The sequence below is a fragment of the Telmatherina bonti genome, assembly GCF_933228915.1.
Source record: "Telmatherina bonti genome assembly, chromosome: 4".
Taxonomy (NCBI): Eukaryota; Metazoa; Chordata; class Actinopteri; order Atheriniformes; family Telmatherinidae; genus Telmatherina; species Telmatherina bonti.
Genome location: NC_136622.1, coordinates 31,729,405 through 31,745,991, shown reverse-complemented (window position 1 = coordinate 31,745,991; position 16,587 = coordinate 31,729,405). Strand labels below are relative to the sequence as shown.

Below are 16,587 nucleotides of genomic sequence, written 5' to 3'. Positions count from 1 at the left end.
GAATGATCACTAAACATTTTCCCAGGAAAAATAATTACATAAAATAATACCAAAACAACAAAACAACAACAACAACAACAATAATAATAATAATAATAATAATAATAATAATAATAATAATAATAAACATGCAATATTTAACATCAATGTTAAATATTAAGATGACAGAATGAAATACAATTGATAAAAAGTTAACTCAGTAAATTGAGTTAAGTTCATGACTGGAAGATGGATTGTTTCCATCTATGTGCACTCTGCACCGAGGTAGATTTCAGTTCCTTCCAATGCAGTTCCTTCGTCTGCATGTCTGTTTCCTTGTCTCCAACCTTGCTTGGCGACAACTAGACTGCATCTCCAGCAGAAAGCTTCCTGCTATGATGAACTTGTGTGAGCAGCAACTGCTGAAAGAGACCAGACCAAACTGCCTGAACTTTCTGATGTCTGCATGACTGAAACTGGCTTATGAGAATAATTTATATATAAATCCAACAGAGTCAAAACTCATGTGAGCTTTATGTGTTGCTGCATTTATTAATCAGTATTAGAAGTTGATATTTAGCTCCGTCAGGTGGTTAATATTAGGCTGGTTAGAAGATTCGAAGATTCCCAAAGAAAATTCAGTGAGTTTTAACAACATCTTCATTCTCATGTCACCACACCAGAGCACCTCTAGAACATTTCAGGGCTCTATCGCATGGAGAGGATCGTCTCCGTTCTGAGTCATTGTGTGTGAGATATTAATAGTTTCTATTCATTTTGCAGTTGTTGGATCCAGTTTCTTTCACCTGAGGTCAGCTTGCCAAAATAAAGCACTTTTTAGCATCACATGAGCACTCTGAAGCAGTGATCCACCCCTTTGCAACCACCTGGCTGGATTACTCTTCCTCTCTGTCTCGACTGCAGCTCGTACAAAATGCAGCTTCACGGCTTTAACATGCAAACTACACATATGAGCACATCGCGCAAGTTTTGTCTTCTCTTCACCGCCTGCCTGTGCACTTTATGATCCATTTTAAATTTATTTTTAAATTATTTGCCTGAAAGTGTTTGAATAGTGAACTTGGTTTTTCAGGTCAGCTGACCAACTCCTCCTGAAAATGTGGAATGAGCTCTCTTTATACGTTAGACATATGTCTGTTTTTAAAATCCATCTGTTCACTTTGCCTCACAGGATATGGTCACGTATTTATCTGGGTTTAGTTGATTTTAATTATTTTATTTTACATGTTTAATGTACTTTATGTGCATTACTTTAATGTTATGCTGAAGTTGTGTCACTTTGACAAACTTCTCAGGTGTAAAGACAACATCTGTCCAGATGAGGTGCTATGAGGATGAATATCCATAAAACACAAAATATATTTTTGGTCAACTTGCGTATCCCCACTTTTAAATCTGTGTTATCTGCATAATTCTGTCCCGCACACTGTCTGTAGTGCCCCAGACTGACATCCATAAAACTGAATTATTTTTATCTCCATGTTTTAAAATTCAATATATCAGAAAATATCTACAGTCATTTGATTATGATCACCATCCACTAAAATGTGGCTCCATCTAAATGGTCTTTAAGTGGAAAGGGGCCCAACTGTGGAACAATCCGGCTGCCAGTCGTCTTTCTGTACCCGGGGCGGTGAAGTTACTAAACTTACACAAAGACTTGACTTGTGAATGAATGCACGGGTTTGTGGGGCAAAGCACTCAGGCATGGGTGTGTACTGTCACGGCCTTTAACACGGGGCATTTGTTTTTGTTTGCCCCCCGTTTCTGGAGGTTTGCTGTTAAGTCGGGCTTCAGACTGTGTTGGTGTGCATATGTGAAGTTAAAAGGATGTTTCACAGATTTCACCTCACAGTTTGCCAAGTCTACAAGAACTCTATCAGTCTAACATGAAAGATGTGCAACCTCCAATAAATGGTTCAGACAATATACTGCAGACTCTGCTAAATGACACCAGAGATGAATGTTTGAGCACAAAACATCTTTTGGTTTAGCCTTTACAAAAGCTGTTTTCCAGCATTTGTTTGGAAATATCTTAAGATTTTGTTGGCTGTCTTTGTAAAAGCCTTTTAATTTTATGTCGCTTCCATTCTGGAGGCTACTTTTAACATAAATATACGGTTATTCTTGGGAAAATTTTGTGAAACTGAGAGCTGGAAGATGCAACTATGCATAGACGTTACTAAAAATAGAAACCAGTCTCGTGTACATTAAGTCATATTATTAGATGTTGGGACCTAAATGTCATAAAAGCACAAATGTTATTTATAGAAATGTGACATTAAGACATAAAACAGTGAATCAGCATGATGTAAAATGCCCTGCTGGGACTCAACAATCATTAATTCCATCACTGTGTGAAATTTTCTCATGTGGGGGAAAAGCAGCTTTAAAGTTTGAGGTTATAAACTGCAATACGTAAGTTTTCCTCTGAAAAGCAAATATATATGTCAAATACATCCTACATTCATTATTTGACACAAGGTCTGCTGTTGCACTCTCTGAAGGTGATGTGTCATTTTCCCCTTGTTTTGCCAAGGACGTCATAATGGGGTGGAAAAAAAACTCTTGGGATGTTAGTCTTACCTCTGATTGGAAGATAGTCGCCACATTACCCTCCACATTGTGCATTATATTAATTATGACATAAAATATGTCAATTTTGATGTAATACCACAAGCATGGCTGTTATACCTGAGCGAAGATGAGGGGTGTCTCCTCTGCTGCAGTGTCGCTCTGTTGTTAATTTGACAGAGTGGGAGGAGATATGTAGATGGTGCCAGTGGGGCCCTATTAGTGGCGTCTGAAGTCCTTCAAGCTCACAGTGGACTTTTGTCACTTGAACAGAGTCCACCACACCCAGCAGGCTCAGCATTTACAGGGCAGCATTCTGCTCCACAGCACGGCCAAATAAACTTGCACTGAAGAGACTTGAGCCTTTTGTTTTCTGGATGCAACTTTTACCAAATTTTATATCTTTTAAATTGTCATTTAGTCATTCGCAAACTTTATTAATTTAAACGAACAAAGTGGAATATCTAGGACATTGTTGGTCTGGCTGAAGGAGTACGCTTTGTCTTCTGTGAGCTTTCAACAATTCTTCGGATTTAACACTCTTCAGTCATTTGCAACTCCAAGGATGCATTTTTCCAGAGTTTTAAGTCTTTTTCTGTTCACGAATTTGTTTTTTTCATTGGTTGAAACCAAGTTCTACAGACCATTTCAGTTCCACCAGTACAAAACTGGGCTCAGTCCACATTACGAGCAAGGGAAACCCACCAGCAGACACAAGTAAGTGCTGTTCCTCTGTAATGTGCTACAACACACAAAATCTTACTTAACATTTTATCTTTCTATGGAAAACTGTAAACTTTATTTCTAATTTGTTATATTTTATCTCCACTCTGAAAGGAACCACTGTGCTTACATCACAGAGAGAGATGTGACTTTCACTGTGCAGGATGGGGCTGCCCCGTTTGTAAAAGCAGAGTACAACAAGTGTTCCTGGGGCCAAAAATGTCCAACACTCCTGTGAGTAAAAGAAAACCCACTTCTTATACATTTAGAATCATGTCACTTCACAATACAAAATGCTTTAGTGAAGTTCTCATGTCTGATTAATAACTGGGTGTTCCCTCCAGGTATCGTCTGCTGTACAAGCCGATTTACAAGGTGGCTCATAAAACAGTCACAGAGCTGGAGTGGCGTTGCTGTCCTGGGTATTCCGGTTATGGCTGTATGGAAGGGCATCCGATTTACCAGCATCCTATGAGAATGTTCCCACCTTTTAAAGGCCCACAGTTTAAGGGGCCACAGCATAAAGGACCCACGTCTAAAGGTCCAGTTTTCAAAGGTCCAGCTACCAACCCTGGTGTGAAAGCCAACCCATGGAATCAACCAAAAGGACCTCCCACAAGCAGATTTAACTCTTACCCAAAGACCCACTTTGGGCCTCCAAGGTCTTCATCCTATCCGGACACCTCCTTTGAGCCTTATCCATCTGACCCTGAGCCAGCACAGGAGCACCAGGAGGCACATCTCACAGACAGCAATCAGGAACATGAGCATGAGCACAACCCAGGACCTGAAGAAATCCCAGCTACTCTCTCTGCTGAAGAACAGCCAGAGAGCGAGGTCACAGGTGGGTCCTCTCTAAAATTACTCTAAAACCAAGGTTTATTCAGTAATAAAACTGAGCTCACTAACTTTTTTTGTCCACTGTATTGGGCCGAGCAGTGAAGCACAGTCAGGAACAGGTTTAAAGTAAAAAAAAAAAAAAAAAAAGGGTTTTTATTTTGACCCAAAAAAGAAAAAGTTGTTTTAACATAAACAAATAAATCAGGCCTATAAAAGAGGTCAACTTACCAAAACTATAGTCAAAGAATTTGTAACAGAAGTTACTCAAGCAACAAAATGAAACAAACTGACCCAACAAATGACACACAAGGGTAAACTTAAATAGTGTCTGATCAGCCCAAACAAAACAGACAAAGGGGATGACACACAAAATCCTAACTAAGTGAACAAGAGAAAACCCTAAATTCCCCCTCCTATTTCTGCCACTGGTTTGGTCCAATTAGCTGGCTCCACCCCGAAGCCACCTGCTGGTTCATAGCCAAGGGACTGGAGCCTTGGAAAATGAACACAAATGAAAACAATTATACCATCACAACATAAACTAAAATGCGCGCTTTTTCAGAATAGTTGTGATGCTACATAAAACTAATGTCTAACAAAAATATTGGTCTGCAAAGTAAATCCTGGTTGAAAAAAATGAATCTAAGTGTATGTGTAATGCATTTGGATATCACCTGTGTGTGGCTGTAGGCACAGCCATCACATCCACACACAGCTATAAACTAAAAATATGCTTTGAAAGATGGAAAAACTCAAGTTAAAATGAGTGTTTTATGCTTACAAGGTCTCACTTTTCTTTCTCTCTTTAAATGAAGTTCTCAACAGTGAGACTGAGGAGCGCATATATCGAATGGAGGAGGATGTGCGTCGTCTAAGTCAGGGTCTGGAGACACTGAGGGGAACCGTGGCTGGACTGGAGGATAGCCTACGAGCCTCGCTAAGAGAGGACGCCAACAGGATGCTGTCAGCTCTGCTCTCTGCAGCCCCTGGTCCTGTTCCTGCTCCTGCTGCAGCTTCTAACCCCTCCACCGTAGGGTTTGTCGAAATTCCTGGAGGACACCTGGACACAGAAGGTTTAGATGGAAGCCATGTGTTTCCAGACCTCACAGAACTGAATGGAAGAGTGGAGGAGCTCAGGGCAGAGCTGCAAGGCAAGACAGCAGAGCTGCAGGAGCTCAAGGCAACAGTCATGGGGCATGATGGAGTACTGAAGCAGCTATCGAATGGAGCAGGAGAAGCATCAGCCGAGAGTTTGATGGATGCCAAACTAAGCGCGGCCAGGACAGAAATCCTTAGCGGGCTTGAGAAGCGTGTTGAAGATGCAGAGGGAAGGTGCGAGGAGAAAGCTGAGGATGAGCGCCGCCAGTGCCTGAAAGAGCGAGGCGAGCAGCAGGAGAGGATCAGAAACTCTCTAGATGAAACTACACTGAAGCTCAGAAATGAACTGGTTAACCTCCAAGCACAGATCAACAATTTAAAGACCACAGAAAGCTGCAGGGATGGGATGGGTCACCTGACCGAAAGAATGCAGCAGCTGGAAATATCAATGGCAAGCCTTAATCAGTCCCAGAGGCACCTGAAGGTGGAGCTTGGTGGTCACAAAGATCACATAGAGGGAATCCTGGAGGGGCGTCTCGGATATGTAGAGGCCAAGCTGAACCTGACAGGACAAATCAAAAGTGATGAGTCTGGGAGGATGAATAGTCTCCTAGGCAGCTCTGTGACAGGACCGGGCTTGGAGGCGAGAATAGAGGGTAAGTTGAGAGCTCTGGAGGGTCGTTTGCTCGCAGCTTTGGAGGAACTGGGTAATGCCACCGCCCCTGCACTGCTGGAAGGTCATGCTGTTCCAACTCTGGAGACAGAGCTGGAGTCCCTTCGAGGGAGACTTGAGATGGATGTGGACAGAGTGCAAAAACACCTGAACAGCCTTGAGATTCTCTGCTCGTCGTCTTGCTCAACTCAATCATCTGCCATTCAGGGAGAGTCTGCCGGACTCAGTGAAAACCAGGAAGCGGCTCAGAGCTTGAAGGAGCTACTCCACACGCAAAGTGATCGTTTAAACAGCCTCAACATTACACTGCAGAGCATCCTAAATGAAGTCAACATTAGGGACAAACAGGTACAAGCAGAGAAGGAGTCCCCCATTGAGGCAGAGCTAATAGTCCTGAAGTTCAACGTTCACTCAGTCAACCACACCCTGATAGGCCTTAAAGATACTCTAGGCACTGTAGTCCACCAGGTGGACCAAGCCAACAGCTCCTGGCACGAGAGAGAAGTCCGTCTGGCCCAGCAAATAAAAGGTGTGGTCCAGTTGGTCGGACACCAAGCCTCCATGCTCGGAGCAGGTGAGCGCAGACTGGCTCGACTTAAAGGGGAGCTACAAGAGATGAAGAGACGACTCGCTGAAGAGGTGCGAGGGTGCCGGAGCACAGCTATGGTGGTCAAGAAAGAGGTAACTGAGGTCGGCGGCCGTGTCGCTAGCATGGAAGACCAGTGTAAAGGTCTGAATTACCTGGCAGAAGACCTGGAGAGAATCAGGGAGGAACTGGAGAAACAATCTAACGGCCTTCTCCAACAGATCAACGGGACTCTCTCCAGCCACACTCAGCAGCTCTCTGAGCTGAAAGGTGAACTGCAGAACTGCAGCTCCAGGCCAGAGCCGACACAGAGCTCAGAGATGAAGGTGGGGGTGGGACGGGGGGACACCTTCACCTTGAATTAGTTCATTTCATATGGACAATCCGTTTTTAAGGGAAATGTAAAACGTAAAGGTTTTAAACCAGCACTGAAATAGGACGGTTTCAGTCATTTTACAATATGCAGCAAGACAAGAAGAGGCAGCTAACTGTGACTGCAATCATGACACAACCTTGACACTGAATCATGAAGGTGCTACAGTAAGATTTGACATATAAAACTACCGTGCTGAAGCCTGAGAGAGATGAATAACTATACCTGTGTGACTATACTGTTTCTGTGAAGCTTGTCATTTTAAGATAGTTTTTTTATGTTTTTATATTATTTTTTATTATGTCTACAGTAGAAGGATGCAATATATTTAGATTTTTGTATGCCAGATTATAATTCCTAGCTTCAAATTGCATCAAATGTTTGAATTCAAAGCTTTGTTCATTTTATTTTTTGCTAAGGTTTTAGTTCTCACTTTCTAATAAAAAAAGTTTCTTTGCAGTATATTTTTTTTTTCACTTTTATTGTGTTAACCAAACTCACCCTTTGACCTCGCAGTGAAATAATCAGGTAAAAACTGAATGAATGGATGATTCAAACTCAGAATCTGGAAGATGGTCATGATTTATTTAGTCATTCTCAAATGTATTCATACCCTCCCATAAACGAAGAAACAAAACAGCTGCCCGAAATGAATAAAAGTTTTATGAAAATTATTACAATGTTTTCTGATTCTGGTTCAATAGAAATATTCATTCATTCATTTTCCGAACCGCTTATTCCAATTCAGGGTTGTGGGGAAGCTGGAGCCTATCCCAGCTGGCTTTGGGTGACAGGCAGGGTACACCCTGGACAGCTTGCCAGTCCATCGCAGGGCCACACAGAGAGACAAACAACCACACTCATGCTCACACTCACTCCTAGGGGCAATTTAGAGTGACCAATTAACCTATCATACATGTCTTTGGATGGTGGGAGGAAGCTGGAGTACCCGGAGAGAACCCACGCATACATGGGGAAAACATGCAAACTCCACACAGAAAGACCACTGACCAAACCAGCCAAGGATCAAACCAGTGACCTTCTTGCTGTGATGCCACTGCGCCACCGTGCAGCCCTCAATAGAAATTTAAAAAAAATAAAAAATAAAAAAAGCAAACAAATATGATAAAATAATATATGTTACATCACTCATAAACTAATATTTTGTTGAACAATAATAATTTTTCCACTCCAGTCAGGTGTTTTCTGTTCCTCTCAGTCAGACTTCTGCACCTGTTGACAGGTATTTTGTCCATCTGTTCATCATAAAAATGCTCTAATTTGTCAAGGACCAATTTGTTTGTTTTGTTTGTTTGTTTTTTTTCTTTTTCTTTAACGCAATTAAATAAAATAAAAAAAAAACAGCATCTTATTTCACAAAATTATAAATTCAGTACATTTTTAGTTACTGTTCCCTTTTTTAGTCTCCAGTTATTTAAGTGACTATTCAGCCTTTTCTTTAATGAAAAGACATTAATAAATTTGAGGACGTCTGTGTGCGCTAAAAGAGAATCTAGAAAACCACTAGATGGCAGTATGGAAGTGTGAACACAATGGGGTGCTGTAGACTGGAACAAACGCCAGACAGATTGCCAAAAGAAAATTACCAATGTCCATCGATGTCAAGGTGATAGAGAAAGACAGCCCAGGAACACCTGAGTGCAGAAGCTAACATCTCTTTGTCTGTCTCCAGGCTACAAATCTTGTAGTTTTCTGAGCACTGTTCTCATTGGGCATTACAATATTGAGAGAGGGGACATTCCTAATAACCCTCCCGTTAGTCCCTGTTCCCCTATCGGACACAAACCATTAAAATGACAGCTATGTGGGAAATGAGCCCACAGCTGTGTGAAAATACTTTAGCCTGGGACATGGGGTGAATAATAACTGAGGAAATGCCTGGATGGAAAGGAGGGCAGACAGAAGATAGAGACACCAAATTTATGTTGGCCGAGGAACTGAGTGACGCAGCAATCTCAGGACACAAATACACACCTCGGTAATGATGCAGGTTCATGGAAAGATAGTGTGAGGGCGAGACAGGTAGTCCACTGCCTCCAGGAACAGCTGTTTGCACTTAACCCACTGCTGCTCCAATACTTCCAAGAGAGAATAAACATAAATCAATAAAAAATATATATGCACAAATTAATATACCACACTGTCTCTGCTACCAAAAGAGTCCCGCATCCTCTCTAAACGCCGTCATATCTCTGGCATTGTTTGTTTTTCTTGTCTGTATTCCTTCAAAGTCTCCATTAAGTTAACACTCACACAAGCCCAGACAACAACCCATTAATCTTGTTCGTCTCCAACAAGACACTTAGACAGAAAGGGCAGACAGGGCTCTGGTGAAATTGTCTCCTCAGACTCTCTTCGCTGCTTGTTCATGGATCTGAACCAGAGTTATGCTCCCTGCACAACCAGCAGGCTGTCAGTGACCACAGCATGCACCCAAACCACAATGGGCGATGCTGGCACAAAGACAGAGGACAAAGGATATTTGAGTAAACAGAGGGCCGCATCGGCAGAAAAAGTGAATCATCCTATATAATGTCCTCTGCAGAAGCTTAAGGTTAAAAGTAGAGCTTTTTGTCCTCATTACAGTGATGGCCAGCGAACGGACAGAGTTGATTAAAGTTGGCTCAAACACAAGGAAGCCCAGGAGAGGGTTACCTTATCAAGGACTCTGAGCTGCTTCGTAATAAACTTCAGGATTTGACATTTTCCAGAAGCAATAACTGTAGAACATAATCAGAGCCTTTGTGCTTGTCTGAAGAAGAAAAAGTGGGGTTAAAATTGAAGTTATAAAACTTAATGTTTGCAAAGAATATTCTGTAATTTAGCATCACAAAAGATTAAAATCAGTCATTTTATGGATGCTTGCATGGCCAGAGTTGTACCTTAATTGCAGTCTGACTCAGTCTGGGAGGAAATTAGATGAAGAGAAATAGAAATGACTGTAAGACTGTAAGGTTACTGGCAGAACCCATTAATATGGAAACAAAAAAAAAAAGCCTTTAACATTGTGATATCTATTATGTAGAAGAATCAGTCAGTCTGCATCTGGGTTCTGTGTCCAGGCCAATCTGATATCTGCGACATGTGAACCATTATAGGTGTGGTCCTGTTTTATCATTTTTGCATGAAAAACAGATCAGACATGTCCTTCCTGATAAGAGTTTAAGTTTAAGCTATGAACAAATGAGTGCAAATATTACTCTTTAGAAACACACCAGCTGCACCAGAAGAGACGTGTGACCAGGAAGCAGCCGGCGCTCGGCTGAGCCTGGGATCTACGCCATAGGAGAGCTGTTGAGGTGAGGCAGGTTTTGGAGTTTATAAGAAGGAGCAGTTGGGTTTAGAGGTGACCGGCTTTTGTCCACTAGGTTTTCCAGTCCCTCCAACAGGGGATCAGAACTACATGCATTTATTTGTGTGTAGCTTAATCTCTTCCAGTTTATTCTCTGGTAATGGAGGTCAGAAGTTCAGAAGGTACATTCATCTGTATCAAGCCTAATCTTTTAATAAAAGATTTCATACTGTGCTGAGGAAAATCTGAATTAAGAAGCAAGGTTCCCTGACTCATCTTTTATTTAAGGAATGGTAAAAGTGACCCAAGGCTCCCAACACATAGAGATGACGAGGTGCTTCCTCTCAACCGAAAAGGTGAGTAGTTCCCCGTTTAAATAGAGACCGCCACTGCTAACTAACAGATACTGTTCTACACTGAAAGGGACTTATGGGTTTGCATAAGTCACCTCGAGTCAGACCTGTCTGGGACTTACTGACTTGACTATGGAAACTGTTTACTTCTAGGATGTAAGAGGTCCCCTGGATGAACAGAGTTAGAGTCCAAGGCCCTGGAAGGGACCAGTGTAGCTCGACAGTCTAACACTTAACTAATCCTGAAAGCTGACAACCTTATAAACTAGCAGAAATTGAGGCCTAATACTGGCTATTATAAGTTATTACTGGCACAACAGTCTTTGATATTTTGTGACATCTGTATTCAAGAGTTAAACAGGAGAAGGATTGCAATTCTCATAAAGTAGGAGGGTTGTTAATGATACACTGGTATTGACAATTAAGATATATTTGTAGTGTTTGTTACGCACAAGATATTATTTGGACTTATCAGTGGCAACAATCACCTGACTGCTATTTGTTTCTGCTTACCTTTCCACATAAATTACTTATGAATAAAAAAAAAAAAAATCAATTGTTTTACGTTGAAAGAACCTTTAGCCATGACTGGTGACGCGAAGTTTCCCTTTAGAAGTTTGTACGTCGATATCCTGGTCTCAACGTTTCTATGCCAGATAATATACCGTATCAAGTTGTTTGACTTTTCATCATTGAGCTGGCTGTAAACTTTTACCATAAGGGCATGAAACTGCTTCGGTGACGCCACTAAAAGGAAAATGTGGCAACATGAGACTGTAAGTCCTCATCTAAGTGAGGGACAATGACAAAAAAGTTGGCCATCATGCTGACTGCGGATTTATGTGATCCTTCGTTTCTCCGATACAACAACTGAATGTTTGACTAATACCTGGATCAGTGGTGGTCATCCCTAAGTGGTGCACCATGTAACTTTCTGACCTTAAAATTCCAGACTTGTTTGATGGCACGGTGACATCTATTATGTGAAATTATAGAGCTGTCATTGCCCAGCAACATCCCGAGGCTGAGAAAATTTACTATACAACCTTTTCTTCCAGGATGTTGCATGACATTGGAGCCGAGTTTCACTTTGCTCACTGCATCGTCAAGCAGATGTAAGGACACTGGCAGTTTTGAACACACACCACGGCTGGTTCAGCAAAGAATTTATTATCAGAGGAAAGACAGAGAGAAAGAGACAGAGCAAGAGATAAGACTAGAGACAAAATAAGACTGTGTTTTACAGGCTGGAATGAGCTCATAGTACAGGTAGGATGTAAGATGGATGCGGAATTAGCTGTCAGTCAGTGAGAAAATCTGCAAATGTTCTGTGGTGCATCTTTAAAGTGGCTCTATGATGCACATTTCAGTCTAATTTATTTTAACATGAAAGTACAGAAAGGCAGAAAATAATCAAGCATTTTCTACAAACACATCCATTCATTTTGTATTGATCCTCTCAGACCAGCCTCTGCCTAAAACATGCAAACTGAGAAAGCTCCGCCCTATGGTCTGTCTGCACTCCTAGCCGCTGATTGGTTAACTGCTAGGAGTAGTTATACTGAGCAGTGGAGGTGGGTGTGGCTTTCTTCTCATTAACGTGCACAATCTAGAGAAGATGACCAAACACTGAGTCCATCCCCTGGGACGTCACTAGAAAAAACTCTGTAAAAGCAATTGTTTTCGTCACCATGGAAAACGGACGAAGAGAGGCGATGTAAAACTCAAACATACATTTAGGCGATAAAAAAACAGCACCGCTCATATGTCTGATGACTATTCAACACTATAACACTGTGGAAAGCTCAGAAAACTAGACATAACATCATAGAGCCCCTTTAAGATTCTAAAGCAATGTGGACTGTGAGGGCAGCATGAGCTGCCACACAGTAAAGATCTGGTAACTTTCTTTTTTTTCCCTCAATTATGTAAACACATAAAAGATACTTTATCATTTTTCATATTTTTATTATCTGGGTTGACAGGGGGTTGACTAACTGGGTGCACACACTTAGTTAACTTATACTGTCACCTTGTTAATTTGGTTTATTTTGTCACCTTGTCAATTTGCTTTGCTTTCAGTTAATATAGTTTCCTTTTGAGTTGCCAGTCCCTTGGAGTTCCCAAGCCTGCTAAAGAAGAGTCCTGGCTGCACTGGAGCTCCTTAAATCAGGCTGAGGCCTAATTGGGCAGAACCATCTTTTTTTATAGGAGGGAAGTGTAGGAGGGGTTTAGGTTTTTCTATTGATTGTTTGTCAGTTGTTTTGCATTATTTAGGAATTTCAGATAGTTTAGTTTATTGTCTTAACTGATTACATGTAACACTTTTTGTTAAGTTAAGTTTATGTTACAGTTGGTATAGAGTATTGTAATGTCTCCCCCCCCCTCGTGTGTCACAATGGCCTGATCAGCCAGTATATATGTGTCCCTTGTGTGTCAGTTAGGTAGGTCAGTTAGTGCTTGAGTTCCTTATGTTAATGCCTATGTTGACGTTTGTTTTCTTTGACCTCTTTTATGGGCCCAAATTTATTGAACTAAAAGATTTATTTTGTTATTTTTGTTAAATAAATGAAGACATATTTTTCTAAAAAAAAAAAAAATGCATTGTACTTCTCTGGTTTTTCGGCTCGGTCCCTCACATGGACTTATTCAGTAGCAAACACAAGGACCCTTGGATGTCATGATTTTCATGTCTGCTCAGCAAAAAGAACTTTGTTTTGATTTGATTATGGCTGCGCTAAAAACATTTTCATTTATAATGCACTTTTCCTACAATGAAATGTAACACAAAGTGCATCACACAGTATAAAAAGCACCACAAAGACTGATCCGTAAACTTTCCCACACATTCATACGTACATGCACACACGCACACACACCCAACACCCATTTCCAACATTCATCTTAATCATCATACATACACTAGTAAGGAAACACTATCACAGGAGCCGTCTGCGCCGTCAAAGCAGAAGTTAGTTTAGCCTCATGAGGCTCACTGAATATAACTGAACTGTAGCGAGAAGACCTGCTAACTATTTAGCTATGTCATTATTTATAAGTTCTTCAAAACCAAATACAGCCTGAAGTAAAAGTAACAAGACTGGCATGTGAGATCGTGAAAGTTGTAATTGAAAGGAGCACTGTGTTTCCTGCAGCTGTGTTGTACAGTCACCATTTTTTTCTTTCAATTTTATCTAATTTCACAGACTGAGCCAGTTAATTAATTTAGGATATCGAACATACACTTTTGCTCAAACTACTTAGTAGGTGTACTTTATAAGGAATTAACGGACACCTTGCTGTTTATCAAACCAAGAATTCAGCCAGACCACGTCTGAACTAATTCATACTGATCCAGAATGAATTACGAAACCAAAACAGAAACCTTACTTACGAATGTTCAGTAGCTTCTCAGGTTCTCCGTCTCAGATGGACCAGAATGGATTGGCTCACTGTTATCCCTGTGGTGGTGGGAGGCTTCTCGGCCCACAGATGTGGTTTATTCAGAGGAAGAAAATCTGAGGTACGTAAGAAGAATGTAAAGTGGTTCCCTCAGCTTTGTTTTCATCTTAAACCATCAGAACCAGCGTGGCATACATGATATATGACATATGATATATGATAATCTGAGAATATGGCATCACTTTATGGTACAAACTTTGCTCAAAGTCCTCTGGAACACAATCTGCCTTTTTGCCTTCCGCCCCTCAATGGACACCAGAAAGCAGATTACACTATATATGCAAAGTGCAATCTGTTTAATTTCTAATTTTGTTGCAGGTGTGACCGGCACGTAGAAGGGGAGTCTAATGTCCCTTCAGGGTTGCCATAGTTAAGGAGCCATGCATTCCTGGGTTGGCAAATTACACACGCCTATGTAGTAATTTGGGAGCATAAAAGCCAGAAAATGCAGCTTTAGGCATGCATGGTGGCTGGTTGCACGGTTCGCTGCAGGACGCTCTGTAGGGTAGGTGAGCGGGTTTCCACTTTGGTTTCTGTCAAGTTTTAGGGTAGCACATGCTAAATTGCTATCATTTCCTTTTGTAGTTGCAGACTTAGCATCAAGGCTGTTCATAACCTGGGCGTGAATCTACGCAGGGTTGAAGGTATGGCGTCTGTTTTTTCTCAGCTTATGTTGTTGTTTATGGTGACATTGTCAGTCCTTTAATCACAGAGGCTGATGTACAGCGAAAACCAGCAGCTGGGCTTGAACTGCAATTGTAAGATGCCAACCCTTCCGACCACTGCCATTTTGTTCAGTTTTTATTGTTTTACATATGTTTTTTTTTATTTTGTTTTAATCAACTGATCATTTATTTTTATCTTGTTGTTCCCTCAGGATCTTTATGCTGCCAGACCAGTAAATGTACAGGGGCCCTCACGGTGGCAGCAGCTGTCCGGGTCGAGCTCGGGTTGGAGTAGGTGGTCACCCTGTCCTCAAAGGTTTTTGAGTGCTTAAACGTTCATGTCCCTTTATCTTTATTTTATATAATTTATTATGTGCATATGAGTTTTTTTTTTTTCAGAGGACTTTTAGGTGGGATCCGCCTCCACCCATGCTTTCTCCCCCGTAGTATTTTTAGCTGTGGCCACTGTTGTGGACCTTTTTAAACTGGTTTCATTGGCTTGTTTTTTTTTTTGTTTTTTTTTTTAATTCTTTGTCTTCTGTTTTAATAAACTTGTGATCCTGAGGGAAACAGTTTGTTGTGCCTATCCTTGATCACACGTGATCCTAAATTTGGACTTGAAGGTCGGTCACACAGGGAAAATAGAGCTCATATTTAGAAACTGGACATGTCTTAGCATTATTAATGGTCTTAATGGGTTAATTGAGAGACTACTTGCAAGTAACTGTTGGCTACTCTCTAGCTCTCCATGCCACATACATTTACTGGAGTGGGAACATAGACTGTATATAAAGAGATGAACGTAGCCTCTGTGACGTCACCCGTAGGTTTCTGAAGAGCTGTTCCTACCATCGCCATCTTGGCATGGGAATGCATGTCGTCTCACCCAGAAACTACAAATATGGGCAAAGAGGTGGAGCTGAGAGGAGGGGCTGTGAGCGTCATGGTGGATGATTGACATCTAGCGAACTCCGAGCTTTCTGTAGCTAAAAGTTAACCAAGCTAACTTGGAGATAGCAGGAGCTAACCAGGTAAGGGCGGTAAGCGGGCTAAAGCTAAGTCACATTATTAACCGGCTACAAACTGCGGTTCTACGTTCTTACTTGAAGCAGGAGATTGGTACCTGTCAATCAAAAGGACACGCCCATAAATATGCCAAACTTCAAGATTAAATTACTTTTAAACGGCGAGTTAGAAAAAAAAAATTCACTCCCACCACAGTTGTCATGAAGGTAAACCTGACCTATAAACCGAAAATGGATTTTTGAACCAGGCTGTAAACATGTTTATTTCTGCCGTGAAGTTGGTCTTTTTCACACGGGAGTCTATGGGGATTTGCTCCGTTTTGGAACCAGTTTAACTGGTTCCAAAACGGTGGTGTTAAAATATTCAGTTAATGGTTTTATATTGTGTTCATTTCACAGTGAAAATCATATGAAATTACCCTTGTTAGCTAATTGGGGTTTTGATGGCACCCTCTAGAAAGACCGTCCAGTTTATCAGCGAACAGTGTTCAAGCCTCCAACTTTGAAGATATATAATTGCATTGGTGCCCATGGCGTGTGCGGCTTACACATTTCTGATGGCTCCATTTAAAGTGGCATCGAAGGAAGGCCTTTCATATTTCTGCAAGACACCTCGCACTGCACTTCTCAGTGCAGCTAGTTCAGCACCTGCACTCTTCTCCTGCAAAGCCACGCTGCTGTGATGAATGCTGACTAGTTTTATAGCAGCTACAAGGAAAGACATTGTTAAAAAAAAACAAAAAAAAAAACAAGTTAATTTATGCAATGATATAATCTGTTTAAGGTAAGACGTCCAATACGAAATTACTTTTTTTTCTTGCTTCCATTTTCCACTTGTTTTTAAAGCGGAACAGAAATGTTATTTATTAGATTGGCAGCTGCTATATAGAAGAAAATTGCTT

The 16,587-nt window shown here is 41.2% G+C and overlaps 1 protein-coding gene across 1 annotated transcript; it reads left to right on the top strand.

Moving 5' to 3' along the window:
* Positions 1-3,139: 3,139 nt before the first annotated feature.
* emilin3a (elastin microfibril interfacer 3a) lies at positions 3,140-6,859 on the top strand (the record flags this gene model as incomplete). Its single annotated transcript, XM_079239721.1, has 4 exons — positions 3,140-3,291; positions 3,412-3,531; positions 3,642-4,141; positions 4,953-6,859. The coding sequence occupies 4 exons, from the start codon at positions 3,140-3,142 to the stop codon at positions 6,857-6,859; spliced, it is 2,679 nt and encodes an 892-aa protein (XP_079095847.1).
* Between the last annotated feature and the right edge of the window lie 9,728 nt (positions 6,860-16,587).